The 20,703-nt window shown below is 42.2% G+C and overlaps 1 protein-coding gene across 3 annotated transcripts in view; it reads right to left on the reverse strand.

Moving 5' to 3' along the window:
• rcl1 (RNA terminal phosphate cyclase-like 1) overlaps nucleotides 1-19,710 on the reverse strand; it is a 37,956-nt gene extending 18,246 nt beyond the window's left edge. The window contains exons 1-4 of one of the 3 annotated variants that reach the window (XM_078214135.1): nucleotides 19,529-19,710; nucleotides 14,473-14,544; nucleotides 5,740-5,915; nucleotides 4,064-4,138 (exon numbers count right to left, since the gene is read on the reverse strand). In XM_078214135.1, coding sequence (XP_078070261.1) covers nucleotides 4,064-4,138; nucleotides 5,740-5,915; nucleotides 14,473-14,544; nucleotides 19,529-19,667 — 462 coding nt within the window. In that variant the 5' untranslated portion in view covers nucleotides 19,668-19,710. Of the gene's footprint in view, nucleotides 1-4,063; nucleotides 4,139-5,739; nucleotides 5,916-14,472; nucleotides 14,545-17,519; nucleotides 17,631-18,521; nucleotides 18,752-19,528 lie in introns of those variants that run through there. The other 2 variants (XM_078214136.1, XM_078214137.1) reach the window with 2 other exon arrangements.
• Between the last annotated feature and the right edge of the window lie 993 nt (nucleotides 19,711-20,703).

The raw sequence follows: 20,703 nt of genomic DNA on the forward strand, positions 1-20,703 counted from the left end.
ATGCAATCTTGCAAAAAACATAAGAACGGACTGTAAAAGCTTCTACAGGTATGTAAAAAGGAAGCATTTGGCCAAGACAAAAGTGAGTCCACTGCAGATGGTCAAGGGAATTCATAATGAGAAACGGCAGAAAAGCTAAATGATTACTTTGTGTCTGTTTCACTAAGGAAGATACAGGTAATCTCCCAGATGTAGAGATACAAGGGACTAGGGAGAATGCAGTGTTGAAAAAAATTATAAGTAAGGAAGTTGTATTGGAAAAATTAATGGGATTGGAAGCTGATAAGTCCCCTGGATCTGATATTATGCATTCCAGAGTGTTGAAAGAGATTGCGAAAGGAATAGTGGATGAATTGGTAATCATCTTCCAAAATTCTATAGATTTTGGAATGGTTCCTGAAGAGTAGAAGGTAGCAAATGTCATCCCATTATTTTAGAAGGGAGGGAAGGAGAAAACAGGAATGACAGATCTGTTAGCTTAGCAGTAGCAGGAAAATGCTAGAATCTATTATAAAAGATGTGATAAATGGACAATCATTATCTGATCTGATTGGACATAGTCAGCATGGATTTACAAATGGGAAATCATGTTTGATGAACTGGTTTGACGATGTTATTAACATAATTGACAAAGGAGAGTTGATGATGAACATGAATTTTTAGAAGGCAGTTTCTATAGCTACATAGAGTAGATATATAGGATAAAGTCCCCCACAGGAGGTTGATTAGCAAAATAAAAGCATATGGAATAGGGGGCAATATACTGGCATGGATTGAGGATTGGCTAGCAGAAAACAGATTAGTAATAAAAGGGTCATTCTTGTGTTGGCAGACCGTGACCAGTGGGGTACCGCAAGGATCAATACTTGGGCCCCAGTCGTTCACAATATATATCAATGATTTGGGGACCAAATGTAATATTTCAAAGTTGGCGGATGATATAAAGCTTGGTGGGAATGTATTGTGAGGGAGATGACAGGAACATGGCAGATGGAATATAGGGGCGATTGTCCTAAAAAAAACTCTAAGTGTCAAATTCATGTAAAAACTGGAGTGAAAGCCGCTGATTTTTTTAAAGCAGGTTTTTCAAATGAAACTCCAAAACTGTGGACTGCAGAGTGCACTAGCATGAATCACGCTAAAAATCAGGAGGCGGTGCCTATTCCCGCTGAAGAGGCCGGCAGCATCAGGCTGAGCGGGCCACTGCACATGCACCAATCTGTCAGCCCCACACTTGCAGCTTGATGGCTGGCCAGAACAGCAACCCCCTATCGCTGCCCGTCTGACACCCCTACAGCCAGATTGCTTCCACTCCAGCAAACCCCACCTCCCCCCGCCAACCCATTAACCCCCCGGCAATCCCAATCTTCAGATCCCCCCCCCCCACTCCTGATGGCCAGCCCCAATCGCTGACCTCCCTTCCTCTATGACCGCTGAGTGCAGAGTTGCAGCAGGATCCCCCCACCCACACTGATCTCTCCGCCCAGAGGCCTGCCCCCTTGATGGACCTTGGGCATTGGCACTTTGCCTCTTGGGCAATGCCCAGGACCAGGCTGGCACTGTCAAAGCAGGCAGCAGGCTGGGAGAATTGCCCCTATAACGTTGAAAAATGTGAGGTATTGCATTTTGCTTGAAGGAACAAATATGCAGAGTATTTCCAAAATAGTAAGAAATTAGAAAGTGTAGATGTACAAAGGGACCTGGGTGTCCTTGCCCATGAGTCACTGAGGCTAACACGAAGGCTCAGCAAGCTATTAGGAAGGCTATTGGAATGTTAATCTTTATCACAAGATGATTGGAGTACAGGTCTTGTTTCAATTGTATAGAAGCTTGGTTAGACTGCACCTGGAGTGGTGTGTAGTATCCTCAGAAAGGATATTATTGCCATAGAGCGAGTGCAACAAAAGGTTCGCCAGACTTGTTCCGAGGATGACAGGACTGTCTTAAGAGGGCAAACTGGGCCCATATCCTCTAGAATTTCACAGAATGAGGGGTGGTCTCACAGCCAATGCTGTTCCCTTGTTTAAGAAAGAAAGCAGGGATAATCCAGGAAATCATAGGCCGGTGAACCTGACGTCAGCGGTGGGGAAGCTTTTGGAGAAAATACTGAGGGACAGGATATATGCACATTTGGAAGAAAATGGACTAGTTAGTGACAAGTAGCATGGTTTTGTACAGGGAAGGTGGTCTCACCAACCTGACTGAGTTTTTTGAAGAGGTGACAAAGATAATTGATAAGGGAAGGGCTGTGGATGTAGTTTATATGGACTTTAGTAAGACATTTGACAAGGCCCCACATGGCAGACTGATACAAAAACTAAAATCACATGGGATTCAGGGTGGGCTGACTAGATGTATACAGAACTGGCTTGGTTATAGAAGAGAGAGAGTAGCTGTGGAAGGGTGTTTTTCAGGATGGAGATCTGTAGCTAGTGGTGTTTCACAGGGATCAGTGCTGGGACCTCTGTTGTTTGTAGCATATACAAAGTGATCTGGAGGAAAATGTGGGTGGTCTGATTTGCAAGTTTGCCGATGACACAAAGATTGATGCAGTTGCTGATAGTGCCAGGGATTGTCAGAGGATACAGAAGGATATAGATAGATTGGATACTTGGGCACAAAAATAGCAGATGGAGCTTAATCTGGAAAAATGTGAGGTGATGCGTTTTGGAGGATCAAATTTAAGTGTGAATTATACTGTAAATGACAGAACCCTTAGGAACATTAACAAACCGAGAGATCTGAGCATGCAGGTCCATAGTTCCTAAAAGTGGCAACAGGTGGCCAAGGTGATTATGAAGGCATATGGCATGCTTGCCTTCATCAGGCAGGGCACTGAGTACAAGAGTTGGGAAATTATTTTGCAGCCTAATAAAACCTTGGTTAGGCCGCATTTGGAGTATTCCGTGCAATTCTGGTCACCACACTACCAACTACCAGAAGGACGTGGAAGGTTTGGAGAGAGTGCAAAGAATGTTCACCAGGATGTTGTCTGTTGACTATGAGGAGAGGTTGAATCAACCAGGATTGTTTTCACTGGAAAGGCGTAGGCTGAGGGGAGACCTGATAGAGGTCTACAAAATTCTGAGAGGCATAGACAGGGTGATAGTCAGAGCCTTTTTCCTAGGGTGGAAGTGTCAATTACCAGGGGGCACAGGTTCGAGATGAGAGGGGTAAAGTTTACGGGAGATGTGCAGGGGTTGTATTTTTACACAGTGGTGGGTGCCTGGAAAGCGCTGCCAGAGATGGTGCTGGCAACAGGCATATTAGCAACATTTAAGGGGTATCTGGATGAGTACATGAATAGGGAGGGAATAGAGGGGTATGGACCAAGTATGGGCAGAAGGTTTTTTTTAAAGTTTATTGGGGGCATCATGATAGGCACAGGCTTGGTTAAGTTACTGTCATTTAGTGTATTAGTTGCCTAGTAAGTAATGTTGGCTGATGTTTTGCTGCAGTAAAAGTCTTAAAATTTGAAATCCTGTTGTGCGATTTCTTTGTCAGTCACTAGGAAATTCATCTTTTTAAAAAAAGTTATTGGTCTCTATGGAAATCATAACACAGCAACAGCAACCTACGCCAGGTTCAAAACCGCCAGGTACAGAGTTACGTTTATCTACTCTGCTTCAACACTAGGCCAGGGATGATTGTTGCCAATATTGTTAGAATAATTGAAATTAGTTGAAGGTTAATTGAAAAATTCTCTCCAAACTCATCCATCTTCTGATGGCTGAGACACAACATAACACCTTTAACTGAGTAATATGTCCCAAGACATTTCACATGGATGTCAAATTAAAATTGAGGGTTAATCAGCTTTAAGGTTACACTAATTATTTACATGCAGACATTCCCAGAAAGGTGCTCTGTATATTTCCTCCAGCTAAATACTGACCAAAATTAGTACAATGTTCATTCACAACTATTCAAGTAATTCCTTCAGTAAATTTTTACTTTTGACTTAATCTGCTGTCATTGACTGTACAAAGAATTACATTTAACCATACCATCATCATAGAAAGGGAAAGGTATATCGTAAAAATCAATATGATGATTTTCTTACCTTCAGTTCAAGCCCATCATCATCTATACCAAACCTTTTCATTAAGGGGAGGGCTGTCACCTTAAGAGTATCCACCTTAATAAAACACACAGAATAAAAGTATTGAAGTTGATATAAAAGCTAGAATTCATATCAGTGTGTATGGAAAGGTCAGATTGTAATGTTTTCCACAAAACAAAAGAAAATCCATCTGAATATATCCAAGAAGTTTACCCGTTTTAGCTATGACTACTCCCAAAAATAAAAGGCTAAATACGATTTTGAAAGGTCGGGAAATAATTATTCTCACAATCACTGTATGAAGTACCTTTGCTAAATTTTCCGAATGATGAAATAGTGTGCTATTGAACTGAGATCCAAAGACCCTGGCTACTGCTCTGGCAGCTAATAAGATTTAAGTTCAATTAATAAAATCTGGAATATAAAACTAGTCTCAGAGATGGTGACAAAGAAACTATCGTCAACGGTGGCAAAAATCCATCTGGTTCACTAATGTTCTTTAGGGGAGGAAATCTGCCATCCTTACCTAGGTCGGCCTACGCGTGACTCCAGACCCACAACGTGGCCGACTCTTAACTGCCCTCTGAAATGGGACGCCAGTTCAAGGGCAATTAGGGGGGGATGGGCAACAAATGCTGGCATCCAGATCCCAGGAAAGGATAAAGGGGAAAAAAAGTGTTTATTTAAATATTCCTGAAAGATTTTTGGAAAGTGTAGCCTACTGATGTTAGAAGTTTTTTTTTAACAAATCAAACAAAATCAAAATGGAAAGGCAAGTCTTCTGACTACATTTACATTTCAAGGTAGGATTTTGGAGTGAGATTTTACTAAGGGCCTCAAACCCTTTAACCATACATCTGGGTTCCAGGGGCAGCCCCTGAGCTAGTTGACTGTGGATGGTGTAGTATCCATCCAGAGGATTGATTTGATTTATTATCACATGTACTGGGATACAGTGAAAAGTATTGTTTCTTGTATGCTACACAGGCAAAACATACTCGAAGTACATAAGGGGAAAAGGAAAGGGTGCAGAGTATAATGTTGCAGCTACAGGTAGGGTGAAGATCAATTTAATGTGGATGAGGAGCAAGTAGATTACAATGGACCTCAGGCTACATCATAAAGTACCAACACTTTAAAGCAAAACCTGAGTACAGCAATGCAGTGGCAAGCTCACTGAACAAATAATGTCGAGACCTGGACCAGTATGGCAAGTAATATGACTTCAAATCCTACCATGGCAGTTTAAGAACCTGAATTTATTTGAGTTTTAGAAACTTGGAACTAAGACCCTGATATTATTAGAAATGACCTTAAAGTTGTCAGATAGTCTTCTCAACCCAACTGGTTTACTTGTCTTTTATGGAAGAAAATCATAATTAGTCTGGCCAAATGTAACTACAAGCATCCTGTAATAGATTAGTGCTCAACACCCTCTGAAGTGGTCTAGCAATATGTTCAGTAGTATCAAACCACTTCAACAAGACAACTCAGGATGGACAATAATTGCCAGCCTTGTCAGTGAAGATGGATGGGAAAATACATAATTAATCAATATCAGTCAAATACAAAGTTTAAAGAGTCCACAATGCCCAAGCTTTATAATCAAGGTTAGGTTTGGTCAAGTACTCAGGTTTAACACCTCAAATTTCCCTATCAGTTTAACTGTATCTTACAGAAGGATCTATTTGATCATTGGTGACGCCTCTCAGGATGGCTTTTAATGGTCTCTTCATAAAAGGAGCTAGATACAGCAAGGCTTCCAGGTAATAGCCAATGGACCGTTGGGGATGGCAGTCATGTTCAATCTTCCCTCCAAGAAGAAGACCTGGTTGGTAATACAGCGTAGTACCTGAAAAAATAAAGTGCTCCATCAAAATTTCTCATTCAAACATGGAAAACAAATCAGCAAAGTTAGTTCCCTGCGAGAACCTATACATGACAACAGAGTACATATATTTATGCCTCCACTTATATACCAGTAAGTTCACAAATTCAGGTATACTATGAAGAGAAAGCATAGAGTGTCAGCATTTACCCATGGAAATCGGGGGAAGATGAAAGAAGAGCAAAGAAATCAGGGTGCTGTTATTGACTTGCCCACACCTTACCACCAATTTAGGCTGGCAACTATGCACTTTATCAGCTATAGTTGATTTAATGGCCTAGTTAGTGCTGATAGGTAAAATAATAGGAAAAGACCACAACAACAACTGGCCATGCTGGTGAACATCTTAATGCAATTTATTTACAGCACGATGGGCTATAAAACCTGGGCTCAAATACCAACTACAGACAGACAGCCTCAGCTTTCCTTCCCATCCTTCAATAAAGGAGTTAGGATTGGTGGGAAACCTATGGACTGCAGCGTTTCAAGAAGACACCACCTTCTCAAGGGCAACTAGAGATGGGCAACAAATGCTGGCCAGCCAGCAACACTCATGTCTCACGAATGTATTTTTAAAAAATCACCCAGTTACTTAATGAACCAGCTGATGTCAGATTGGAGAAATATTCAATTTTTAAAACCCAATTTCATTTTTTCAGTAATCGAGGCGAGATTTGGGAAAAGAGCTTTCCTTTCTCTGTTTGTGCTGCAATTTTTCAGGATCATGCATCCCCAAATCAGGCATAATTTACAAGATGATGCAGCACAAAACTCTGTTTCCCTTGTTCTGCCCCAAAAATATGCTTTAAGCCCAAACTCAAAAAAGCAAGCCACTTGGTCGTCCACCTGCCCACACTATCCTTAGCCTTCAAATGAGATTGCTAAATTGTCAAGTACAGACAACTTGTACACTGAACTTTCAGCAAGTAGAAAACATAAAATGTAAATAGCTGGAAATGCTCAGCAGTGGCTGCAAAACAGAAAATCCAATTTTAGACACTGCTCAGGATTAGAAGATATTACAGAAGACAAGCATTGGAAAAGGAACTGGACAAAGAAAAAAATGCACATAGAGGAAACAAGTCAGAGTGGCTTGTGAAGTGAATGGAATATGGAAAAGTGGCTGAAGCCTTAGTAAGAAACATATTAAGCAAAATAAAAGCATATGTAGACAAAGTCATGAATAGCTACACAGGACAAATGGAAAGAGAAACTTGAAAAAGTGGCTCAAGTTTTGGCATGATTTTTCTGATTTTAAATGCTGTTCATTTGCAACATCAATGCTTGAGTTCACTTTTTAAAATTGCATACCCAATACATTTCCTTTCAATTAAACGCAAGTTAAATTTTATTCCTATTTTGTAAAGTATTTCCTGATGTTAATTGTGCAGATGACTAGTAATTAACTAGTATCTTTTAAGGTTCGAACTCTGATATTTCTGTAGTCGATGCTTTGGCTTCTTTTGAACCGAATCTTACTTTTACTTAAATACACCTGTAGAAAAAAGGACTCCTGCATTTAGATAGCCCCTCATCACATTAACAGAATGTCTCAAAGGGCTTCACACAGTGAATTGGCTTACATAAGGACCATTTTAGAAGAAATGATAGACAGAGGGGTGTAAAGTCTGCTTTAATAAGGATTTGTTAAAATTATTAAATTGCATGCAATGCAACTTGACAAAGTGCAAATCAGTGAAGCAAGCACAGCTGTTGGTGTCCAACATAAATAAAACAGTTAAGATGATTTTACCAACAACTTTGAAATTGGTAATAATGCAAAGAGACAATAGTTGTCACTTTTTGGTCGATATAAGTCACTGCCCATTTTAAGTGGTAGGTGCTATATTTTGCTTTATGTTCTCACTAATTATCAACGAAATTCAGACTGTCCCTCATTCCGCATGTTTACAATTAGGGACATCAATTACATGTAACCAATTCGTTGGTCAGATCCCATACATTGTAGGCAGTTACAAAAGAATCATAGAATGAAATGATTGTGCTCGAAAGGAGATTTTGTTTTTGGAAGAGACTATTTCAGATAACCAAACTGAAGTTTAAGATAATGAAGGAACTGTCAAAAAAAAAAAGCCACAATTCTTGTTCTGTTCACTTGCCAGGATAAAATACAGGAAAAGATATACGTTCAGACAGATCATGTTGCATTTCTCCATGTCTCAGAAGCATCCAATTAATTAAAGTAGTTTAAGTGCAGTGGTCATAATGTCGGTAAAAACCACAACTAGATCCCACAACTGCACTGAAATGTTAGCCACAACCTAAAGTTCCTCCTCTTCAATCTTTTAACATCCAGCTAAACTACTGAATGGGCAGGAGGGGGCCTTAATTTCACACGAGTTCTGCACTGAAGAATCACCTTAGATAATATGCTCCAGTTATGGAGTAGGCCTGAACCCACAATCTACTACTTCACAGATGAGGACCTTGCTAAGTGAACCAAGTGGACAAATAGGGTGTTCCAAGTAAGAAGGATCAAAGAGTCAGAGTTCAGGATTTAGTTACCAGGGAAAGACACTGAAATGGACAGAATCAATTTGTGGCATTCCTTGAGAATAAAAGATTGGATGATAAGGTGAGAAGATGGGAAGGTAGGCATCATCGCTGGAAAAGGTTTTGGCTGAATTCCTTTTACTGCTTCTTTTATAAAGGAACATAGAAACACAAGACTTAGGAGGAGTAGGCTGTTTGGCTCTTCAAACCTGCTCCACCATTCAATAAGATCATGACTGATCTGGTTGTGGTCTCAACTCCAGTTTCTTGCCTGCATCCCATAACTTTGTTGAACAAAAATCTAAATGATCTTGAATAAATTTAAATCCCCACTACCTCCTAGGGAAGGTATTCTATCAGGGCTGTATTCAAAACTTGGTCTCTGAAAAAAAAGAGTGCACTTGCTCTTTTGTCTTTAATAATTTGAACATGAAAGACTTGTAGAATAGAGGGCACAGAAAGTAGGCATAACCCCTCAGCTTTCTAAAGTCAATGATTTAAATAACTAATTTAAGTCAGCAACTAGAGTAATTTTTGAAGTTGATTGGTGCTAAGTCTTCACTATGCCTATTGTAGTTGCCAAGTCTTACAGTTGCCATTGAATACTGCTGTTGACATGATGACATTTATACTGTGACAATACTTTAATAAATGTATTTCAATCATGTTTCTCTGCAGATGTTTCGAGCAGTTCCTGGCATTTTGTTGGAGCCGTGTTGTCTGCAGCCGGTGTCCTCTATTGTTATTGAAGCAGTATAATTGACATTATGGTTGTTTTAATCTGAATGCAATGCAATGTTCTGTTGTTTTAGTGATCCCTTGGGATGGCAGAGCAAAGCTTGATTGGGGTAATTGACAGATCAGGTCATATGACTAGGGCGGTTGATGGAGGAGAACCGGTGGATGCGGTGTTTTTGGATTTCCAAAAGGCGTTTGATAAGGTGCCCCATAAAAGGCTACTGAAGAAGATTAGGGCACACGGAGTTGGGGGTAGTGTGTTAAAGTGGATTGGGGACTGGCTATCCGACAGGAAGCAAAGAGTCGGAATAAATGGGTGTTTTTCCGGTTGGAGGAAGGTAACTAGTGGCGTGCCGCAGGGATCGGTACTCGGGCCGCAACTATTTACCATTTATATAGATGATCTGGAGGAGGGGACGGAGTGTAGGGTAACGAAGTTTGCAGACGACACAAAGATAAGTGGAAAAGTGAATCGTGTGGAGGACGGAGAAGATCTGCAGAGAGATTTGGACAGGCTGAGTGAGTGGGCGAGGATATGGCAAATGGAGTATAACGTTGATAAATGCGAGGTTATACACTTTGGAGGAAATAATAACAAATGGGATTACTATCTCAATGGAAACAAATTAAAACATGCTACCGTGCAAAGGGACCTGGGGGTCCTTGTGCATGAGACGCAAAAGCCCAGTCTGCAGGTACAACAGGTGATCAAGAAGGCAAATGGGATATTGGCCTATATTGCGAAGGGGATAGAATATAAAAGCAGGGATGTCTTGATGCACCTGTACAGGGCATTGGTGAGGCCGCAGCTGGAATACTGTGTGCAGTATTGGTCCCCTTATATGAGGAAGGATATATTGGCATTGGAGGGAGTGCAGAGAAGGTTCACCAGGTTGATACCTGAGATGAGGGGTTTGGATTATGAGGAGAGGCTGAGGAGATTGGGTTTGTACTCGTTGGAGTTTAGAAGGATGAGGGGGGATCTTATGGAGACTTATAAGATAATGCGGGGGCTGGATAGGGTGGAGGCGGAGAGATTCTTTCCACTGAGTAAGGAAGTTAAAACTAGAGGACACAGCCTCAAAATAAAGGGGGGTCGGTTTAAGACAGAGTTGAGGAGGAACTTCTTCTCCCAGAGGGTGGTGAATCTCTGGAATTCTCTGCCCACTGAGGTGGTGGAGGCTACCTCGCTGAATATGTTTAAAGCGCGGATGGATGGATTCCTGATCGGTAAGGGAATTAAGGGTTATGGGGATCAGGCGGGTAAGTGGTACTGATCCACGTCAGATCAGCCATGATCTTATTGAATGGCGGGGCAGGCTCGAGGGGCTAGATGGCCTACTCCTGCTCCTATTTCTTATGTTCTTTTATGACTGGGGTCAGCTACATTTTCACAGAGAATTTCAGCTTGTTTTTTCAGAGAGTGGTCGCTCTTGTTTTCACCTCTCTAGAGTTGGAGATTCTGTTGTCTGGGTGTTGCTATTTTGGAAGCTGCAGAGAGAGAGAGATTTATCCCTTCCTATCTCTGAAGTCTGAAAGCTGTTAGAGACTAGGTTTATTTCTATGTTTTGCTGCCTTAAGGATATATTCTTCCCTGAAAACTGCAGTTTGGATTTCTGTCCATAGCTGTTACAAAGCTGGAAACCTAGTGTCAGGTGACCATATTTGTTTTAACTAATTCTGTAAAAGGATCTATGCCTAGGGGTAGCTTTTACATTTGAACAACAGAGACAGCTGGTTAAGAGTTATATGGTGTCATGCTTAAGTCTTATAATTGGTAAAAGTCATGCTAATTCTTTTTGTTATATTCTGTGTTCTTAAATAAACTTTGTTTGATAAAAGCTTCCTACTGGGTCACTTGAATCATACTTGCAGTAAAACACCTTATGCTCACCAATGCCAAAGTAAATGTAAAACTTCGGCTCTAGGTTAACTTCACAAATCACCTTGGAGTTTCTGGCCTAGGTCTTGACAATGCCATAATCTGTACAGAATTTTATTAAATCTTCTCCAGCCTTACACACGGGGACCAAGTCTTTGGGTGAAAAGGGATTTATAGGCAGAGATGTAAGTTACCAAGAGAGATATCAAACTATATAAACATGGCCGTGATTTATAGTCACAAGGACAGATTTTGCTCTACTGGCATCTAACAACGTCTGCTGTTAATTAATTGTCCCTGTACTGTCCAGCTCAAAAACTCTTCTTGCACACAATTGCTGAAAGTGTGCTATGGTTACAGGAAGGGGAACAGGCCCTGAGCAAAGACAATGAAGAAAAGGGCAACTCCTTAGCCAGCCAGATTGATGGATTGAGAAATAAACAGAAGGAGAAACAAGAAGGACGGTGAAGAGAGTGTGGATTCAATGTCAAATCAGGTAGAGGAGAGAAAAGAGAAAAGAAAGATTGGATTGAAATGGGAGGGGTGAAGAAAAAAGAAACAGGAATTTAAGATTTGATATTTTTAAAACATCCCAAAAAATTCAAAACCTGAAGGAATGAGACTCATTGAGGTTCCACGCCTAAAACAGTTTATTTTTGGTGCCAGAGGTTGACAGGCAGTAATTATCACTTATGACAAAAGGAAACATATATACTGCTTGTTACTTGTCTTAAATATCTGCATCAGATTGGATTCATATCAACTGCACAAATACAACAACTTCCTAACATTTAATACGCTTCAATGGTGATTGAGCCAGCTAGACTTTTGGCAGAATGGTATAACTCAGAGCAACTGTTGGATATTTGCGTTTAACTGTGCATCTGCCCTCACTTCAAATGCTGTGCCACTGGAGGATAAACAATGGCGAGAGCAAGTAGTATAGCTGTGGTTTTGACAAATTCTGACCCAAAATATTCTAACTGCAGTATGATTTTGACAAAAGTTAGGAGTGTTTATAGTATTGATTGTAGTGCAGGTTGATAAGCAGGAAAGCACAAATTGCAGTGTCATATGGATGCAATTACAGTGACAGATTTGCATAGACAATTCCCATGATAAAAATGGACAATTTGAAAATGTAGACAGTTAATGCCTTTATTAGAAATATATGTAGATGTTGTTAAGCTATATTATTTGAATAAAGTACTTATAAGGTCGGAGGGATCATCTAGACTGAATAAGGTGCTGGCTTCGGGGGCTCAATGGTAACACTCTTGGCTAAGTGAGAAGACTATGGATCAATAATTGGCACAAAATCTAGGCTGATGCAATATTGAGGGTATGCGGCACCACAGCTTTAGGATGTGACATTAAACCTTAGCGTCATGTGGTAAACCTCAGATGGTAAAGAACCCCACAGCATTATTTCCAAAAAAAGCCAAGGAGTTTTCCCAGTGTCCCTCAGCCAAAAATCAAGAGAAAAAAGGATTATCTGATCTTTATCACATTGCACTACTGTTTGCGGGACCTTGCTGTGTGCAAATTGGCTGCCTTGTCTCCAACAACCATGACAATTTCAAAGATATTTAATTGGCTCTAAGGTGCTTTGGGAAGTCCATGAGGTTAGGAAAGGCATAATATAAATGCATATCTTGTTTAAGGGGAAAATAACAATTATCTCTAATAATGTGTTAACAAACCTTTTGTCAGAGTATCAAATCTCAGAACACTAAAGAGTATCAGCATAAATGGCTCACACACAAAAGTGGACAATTTAAGAACTATCATTATTCAGATAATTAATTACACGGCATTACTGATGTATACCGTTGTCACAACAGACTGCAGTTTAACACCCAAGCTATACAGCACTGTGTTGCATCATGTTTTAATGCAGTGAGGAACAAATGAACCCAAATGTAACAGATGTAATGCAAATAACATCAATCCAATCTTTCTTTCCTCTTCTCTCTCTCTCTCTCTCTGTGCATGATTTGACATCGAATCCACACTCTATTCACCCTCCTCCTTGTTTCTCCTTCTGTTTATTTCTCAATCCATCAATCTGGCTGGCTAAGGAGTTGCCCTTTTCTTCATTGTCTTTGCTCAGGGCCTGTTCCCCTTCCTGTAACCGTAGCACACTTTCAACAATTGTATGCAAGAAGAGTTTTTGAGCTGGACAGTACAGGGACAATTAATTAACAGCAGACATTGTTAGATGCCAGTAGAGCAAAATCTGTCCTTGTGACTATAAATCATGGCCATGTTTATATAGTTTGATATCTCTCTTGGTAACTTACATCTCTGCCTATAAATCCCTTTTCACCCAAAGACTTGGTCTTCACTCCCCGTGTGTAAGGTTGGAGAAGATTTAATAAAATTCTGTACAGATTATGGTATTGTCAGGATCCAGACCAGAAACTCCAAGGTGATTTGTGAAGTTAACCTAGAGCCGAAGTTTTACACAGAACACAGAAATATCATAAAAGACCACCTAGCTCATTCGGATTATAAATATTATAACCACATTGTTCCTTCCCTGGACATCAGAAATGGCAACATCATTTTATTTTTTTATAGCACTCATTATATATAAAAATATTCCTGAAATGCTTCACAGGACTGTAGACAGCAAGGGAAAGAGAGCAAGAAAGAACTTTTATTTATATAAAGCCTTTGACTTTCTCCATTTTGAAGTGCAGTTACTGGAGTGTCATAGGCTTCCAAGTTTAACGCAGTATGATCCCACAAACAGTAATGAGACAATGACTAGTTAATCTCTCTTTGTTGGTGTTTGTTGAGATAAATATTAGCAAGCACACCAGCAGAGCATCCACGATCTTCGAACAGAGCAATGGGATTTCCTCAGTACTGAATGGAGGTGTCACCCAATGTCATGTGCTCAAATCTCTAGAGTGGGCTTAAACTTTTGAGTTCTGGCTCAAAGGTGGAAGAATTCTACCAAGGCTAACAGTAGGAATGAAAGATGGCGCAAAGGTCAAAGCTTATTAATGGGTCATATTGAAAAAAATATTTTCACAAGCAATAAAATTCAAAACTGTAATTAGCTAAACACACAAGGACATTGAAATTAATGGTTTGGACAATCTGTGCGTACCCATACACTGCCATTTATCTAAAATGGATCGACCAGCTAAAAATAATGGAAATAGCTATTTTACACTCAAGGTTTGCTGCAGATTTAGAAATACCTTAAGCATTTCATAAATGATGTGTTAAAAAGGCAAGAAAATAACTCTTTTTTTCTTTTCTAAAGGTACTCAACCCATTTTCAGTGTAAAGATTTTCCCACATGCTAGCATGTGCCCCAAGTTCAGGGGGACAACTGAAAAGGGCATTTTTGTTTAATCACAAATAACTCACCAGTTTCATTTATTTCAATCCGAGAACCATTTGTTACTTTGTCCATGAGTCGAATGAAGCTTGCTTCAAAATCTATAAACATAAGGGAAGGAAGTTATACCAAGATATCTAGACAGTAAAACACAAGTTGGCAATTTAATTTTAAAATCCAGAAGTTTTTTATTTGAATCCTTCTTTGCCAAAAAGTTGTTTGTAACACACTTTTGGTGCTCTTTACACAGTGTACATAGCGGTGTAAGCAGGAAACTGTGTTTGCTCGGCCTGCTCCCAATGCACACAGTACAAAGACGTGCATGTTTAAACTCTTGCACAAGTTGTTATTTACCAGCTTCTGGCTGTCAGTGAAATTTTGACCAGGTAGGAGACTACACAAGCCAACTGCTTTGATCAGTAAAAACTCAAATACAGATCATGTCATTTCTTAAGAAACAGACCTGATGCCACTATTTTCAATGGCACCTGGCAAAGCTAGAACACAATTTCTTGGAAGCTCTCTAATACCAATACCATCCAATGTCAGAAATCTTACACTGTACATTTTCAGGCTGGTCCAGTGTTAAAATTCCCAACATCCCAGCCACAAAAATGCATTGTGAATCCAACATTAGATTCTGGTTGAAATGATGAGAGCCATGATGTGAAGACTTGATTACCTGTAAAGACTCGCATTCCAAACATTATTTTGTAAATTGAGTTTGCGTCTTTATATGCCCTGTTTGTGAACTGAAATCCCACTCACCTGATGAAGGAGCAGTGCTCCGAAAGCTAGTGGCTTTTGCTACCAAATAAACCTGTTGGACTTTAACTTGGTGTTGAGACACTTCTTACTGAAATGATGAGTGCAGAAGGTTTTCACTCAGATCTGCACAGACGCGCAACGAGTCAAGTGCATGTAAAAAAAAAACCTGTCTGAAGGTGGTTTATTTGGCACCAATATGCTGTAAGAACACATTTAAGCAAACAGGTTTTAATGTTACACCAATGCTTTGAGTGATACTATGCCAGAAGAAATTCCCCAAATATCATAACCAGCTTTTCAGCCTGGCAATATACAGTTCAAAATGTCTTCAGACACTTTGTAAACAGTTTCAGGCAGCAGGCAAGGTCATCAGATATCTTTATTTGTTGGGTTGCTGCTACATTATTTCCATTGCTGTATATATATTAAATGAAGAATTTAGCGCAATAACAGTTTTTTCTTAAAGAATGGAAACAGCAACTATTTATTCACATGCAGGTCCCACAAAAAACAATGAGATGACCAGATAATCTTTTTGTCATATTGGTTTAGAATTGACCCACCAAGACATCCCCTGATCTTCCTCAAAATAGTACAGTGGTATCTTTTAGTTTCACCTTCGGGGCAGAGGGGACCTTGCTTTAAATGCATTATCGAAAAGTTGGTACCTCTGGCAATGCAGCACCCCTCAATAAAGCACTGGAAGATCAGCCTTGATTATGTGCTCAAGTGAGACGGAAACCAGAACGTCTGACGCCAAAATAAGAGTTTTACCACTGAGCCATGGCTGATATTTATGCTGACACCATTCTTTAGTAATCAGGAGAGAGAGAGATTTGACACAGATGTTGTGATCAGGAACGTACTCCTTGATGGAAACCAAGTCAATACTAATATTTAAGATGGAATTGGATAAACAATTAGAAATGGAAATAAAATCATGGGCTTTGAGGAAAGAGCAAGAATGTGGGATAGATTTGACAGCTATTTCAAAAGAACCACCACAGGCACAAATGGGTTGAACAACCACATCAGAAATGGTAAGGGTAAGCCATTGGAGGACACGAGGAGCACTATTATGGTTCTAGAGGATTTAACATATCTCACACCCCTTAACATTCCTCTACCTTTCGACGCACCAGTTTCTACATTCATCCTTTGCCACCTTCACCACATCCAGCACCCCATAGACATCTTCCTTTCCCCTCTCAGCATTCTAAAGGGACTGTTCTCACTGCCACCTGGACCATGCCTCAATTACTCCAACACCCACCCCTCTTCTCTTATATCTTCCCATACAAACACAGGAGATGCAACACTACCCTATTACCTCCCCACTTCCCATTGTCCAGGATCCATATGCAATTTCCTGGTTAAGCACCAATTTAATTATACTTCTTTCAATTTAGTATACTGTATTCGCTGCTCACAATGCTGTCTCCTCAACATTGGGGAGACTGCTTTACGGAGCACCTCTGTTCAGTTCCAGCTGTCTGCCATTTTAATTCTTTGCTCCAATGACACTCTGACTTCAGGCTCCTGAAATGAATGAAACTTGACATACTCAAAAAGCAGCACCTCATCCATTGTATAGGGGCTTTTAGACTCAACATTAAGTTCAGTGACATCAGATCATAACCATTAGTCTCTAATTATCAGATGGCAGCTGTTGATGATTCTGCTATTCCCTTTTACACCTCTATAGCCATTTTGATTCTTTATTTGTCCCATTGCTATACAGTATTTCCTCACTTAACATTGTAGTTATGTTCCTGAAAAGTGAAACAGTGCGAAGTCAATCAGATTTTCCAATCACATTGGAAAGTAAAAACTTTGAACCACTCCCGCCAGTAAAAAAACTTTATGCTCCAAGTTAAAACCTGCATGTACATTGCTAAATTACTACATTTATAAATGAAATAACTTCTAAAATAAAATAAATTAAAAAATATAAAAGAAATAGGCTTTTTCTACTTAGCTCTGGCATGCCACCTCTCCCACTCAACGCCTTCTCTATTCCTTGCCTCTCCTGCTCCCTGCCAAATGAGTTCCCCAACCTTCCTGCCAGCTGCTTCCCTCACCCAAACCCTCACTGTGAGTGAGGGCTGAGGAGACATGCTGTGATAGGTAAGAAACAACCTGGAGCTGAATTGCAAAGGTAAGCTGCAAGCTGGAGGGGTAGCCAGCAAAAAAGGCTGCTCCAAATTGGCATTGATTGGGCACATTGCCTTCCGTCACACCCAGTATGAAACAACGTTAATGCAATTCTACACAACTTTGTTAAATTGAAAGGACTTAAACCAGGCACCTTAAAACAAGGACTTAATGTATCCTTTTGCCTTGCAACGTTAGGAAATGTTTTAAATTCATTCGTGGGACATGGGCGTCATTGGCTGGCCAGCATTTATTGCCCATCCCTAGTTGCCCTTGAGATGGTGGTGGTGAGCTGCCTTCTTGAAACAATGCAGTCCATGTGCTGTGGGTTGACGCACAATACCTTTAGGGAGGGATTTTGACCCAGCAACTGCGAAGGAACAGCGATATACTTCCAAGTCAGGATGGTGAGTGGCTTGGAGGGGAACTTGCAGGTGGTAGTGTTTCCATGTATCTGCTGCCCTGTCCTTCGAGAAGGAAGTGGTTGTGGGTTTGGAAGGTGCTGTCCAAGGATCTTTGCTACAGAGCATCTTGTAGATAATGCACACTGCTGCTACGTCAGTGGTGGAGGGAGTGGATGTTTGCGAATGTGGTGCCAATCAAACAGGCTGCTTTGGATGGTGACAAGCTTCTTGAGTGTTGTTGGAGCTGCACCCATCCAGGAGAGTGGGAGTATTCTGTCACACCCCTGGCTTGTGCCTTGCAGATAGGACAGGCTTTGGGGAGTCAGGAGGCGAGTTACTCACATTTATACAGCGTTTTACACAGCCACTGAATAGCATCCCTTTTGTCATTTAATGTCTCTTGCCTTCCATTCTATTACCCTTTTGTTCTGCCCAATTTTCCCTGCTCTTGTATTTGAAATTCTGATGAAAGGGCATTGGTCTGCAACATTAACTTTGCCAATCTGCAGGTGTCGGCTGGGATGCTGAGTATTTCTAGCATTTTTTGTACTTCACGTTTTCAACATTCTTACTATTTGGATTTGTAATGGTGTGAATAAGAGCCTCACTGAGATGCAACAGAATCAAAATTTATACCAATGTGTTCAGTACTTCTTTTCACCCCCACCATACAAATAAAGGGTTTGAGGAGACGAGCATTGGCCCCTTATCCAAAGGGAAACCTAATCGGTCTCAACATTACCAACACGAACCCAGTTTAGAGCCACCTCTTGCCTTCAACTGTGCGCCGGGTTGGGAGGATTTCTAGGAACCCAAGTGTTGAAATTGCGCTCGGGAAGCTCCCTCCTTTCAATGTCCTCAAACAACAAGCATATGTTGCGGTGGTTTGTGTAGCTGGTGTTAGAAAGCTGTCCGAGTCACATTTCAGATTAGATGCTGCAATCTCCTCCAGCTACAATGCACCAGGAGTCCAACCGAGATCCTGAGTTAATAAAATGAAGACCCAAAAAAGAAAACAGGCTCAGAAAAGAAAAACAAGGCACCTCCCCAGTCTGCTCACAAGATGGCCAAGAGTGAAATCAATGGGAGGTCTCCCAGAAGCATAGCGACACCAGCCTGTCAGTGTGCGTTTCCCTCATGGATTGAAGTCGAAACGATCCCGTTGCCAATGTTCAGCGGGGAGAAAATCCCAAATGTGCCCTCACCCTCCCCAATTAAAGATCACGAGGTAGCAGGCAATGGTCATGGAATTCAGGGGGTCAATCCCCAAACCATGAGGGATTTTTATAAACCAATGTTTGCTTACACCGTGCCGCAGTATGGAGCTGGGGGATCCATGAGCCCTGTCCATTCGCTAAGCGGGGCTGTCACCTCAATAACAGCGGAAACTCCCAATACCCTGAGTGCGGGCCGGGAGTCAGCCCGCACCCTCCCCGCCCTCACTCACCCCGCACCCTCCCCGCCCTCACTCACCCCGCACCCTCCCCGCCCTCACTCACCCCGCACCCTCCCCGCCCTCACTCACCCCGCACCCTCCCCGCCCTCACTCACCCCGCACCCTCCCCGCCCTCACTCACCCCGCACCCTCCCCGCCCTCACTCACCCCGCACCCTCCCCGCCCTCACTCACCCCGCACCCTCCCCGCCCTCACTCACCCCGCACCCTCCCCGCCCTCACTCACACCGCACCCTCCCCGCCCTCACTCACCCCGCACCCTCCCCGCCCTCACTCACCCCGCACCCTCCCCGCCCTCACTCACCCCGCAGGCCCGGGTTCAGCTCCTGGCTCCTTATCCCGCTGATGCGCACCGCCCGGCCGCTCAGCGCCGCCAGCGACATCCTCATCCGCAGGAAGCCCGCTCCCTCCCAGCGCAGCGCCGACCCTCTACAGCCCGCCATCTTGCTGCTCAGGACACGCGCTATAGCACGCACTGTCCCCGCGAGGGTCACAGGTCAGCCCCGCCCCCCACGGCACGGCACGGCACCCGCCGGGTCACAGGTCAGCTCCGCCTCCCCACAGCGCGCCCCGCCTCTCGCCGCATCACAGATCAGCCACTCCAGGACAACTCCGCCCCCTCGCAGCAAACTCCGTCCCTGTCGGGTCAAAGGTCAAATTCATCGACAAACCCCGCCCATTCTGAGGTCAGAGGTTAGCCCAGGTGACGGCAGCAAATAAAAGTAAAATACTGTGGAATCAAAATGCTGGAAAATCTCAGCAAATCTGACAGCATGTGTGGAGAGAGAATAGAGCCAACGCTTCGAGTCTGGCTGACCTTTTATCATGATGTGAAGATGCCGTTTTATCAGACAGCAAGAAGTCTCTCAACATCAGGTTAAAGTCCAACAGGTTTATTTGGTAGCAAAAGCCACTAACTTTCGGAGCGCTGCTCCTTCATTAGGTTTTATCAGACAGCAGATGTAAAGATGGTTGTAGGTGACAGGAGGTTTGAGGTGAGATGAGCAACATTGCTGCCTCTGAGCAGAAACTCTGAGTGTGAATCCCACTCCAAGGACCTGATGGCCACAGAAGGTGCAAAGCAACAAAGCCTGTAAGTCTTCCCAAAACCCCACTGGCGGATGGTAATTGTGGGACAGTCTCCCTGACCTGCCTGATGTTGGAGCAGTGCCTGTCATAAAGCTTCTAGAAAAAAATAGCCAAGGAAACAGGTAAGTGTGTGCTGTGCCTGCCTCGTGTTTCTGCCATTGTGAGAAAACAGGACTCTAGCTGAGGAGCCACTGTTAACAGTTCTATCAGGCAGCTTGGAAGTAGGGAGCAAAGCTGGGTGATTACACCTTGGCGGGCCTTGTTGCCGCCGGGCGGCGGAGGTCCCCGCTGGAGGTCCCTCTACGGAGGGATCTCCCCCAATTACGTCGGGGACCTGGGGTGGAGGGTGATGCATGCAGCAGTTCCGCACAACCGTAGGATTCACGGGCT

This window comes from Mustelus asterias, chromosome 6 (assembly GCF_964213995.1).
Source record: "Mustelus asterias chromosome 6, sMusAst1.hap1.1, whole genome shotgun sequence".
In the NCBI taxonomy this organism is placed as follows: domain Eukaryota; kingdom Metazoa; phylum Chordata; class Chondrichthyes; order Carcharhiniformes; family Triakidae; genus Mustelus; species Mustelus asterias.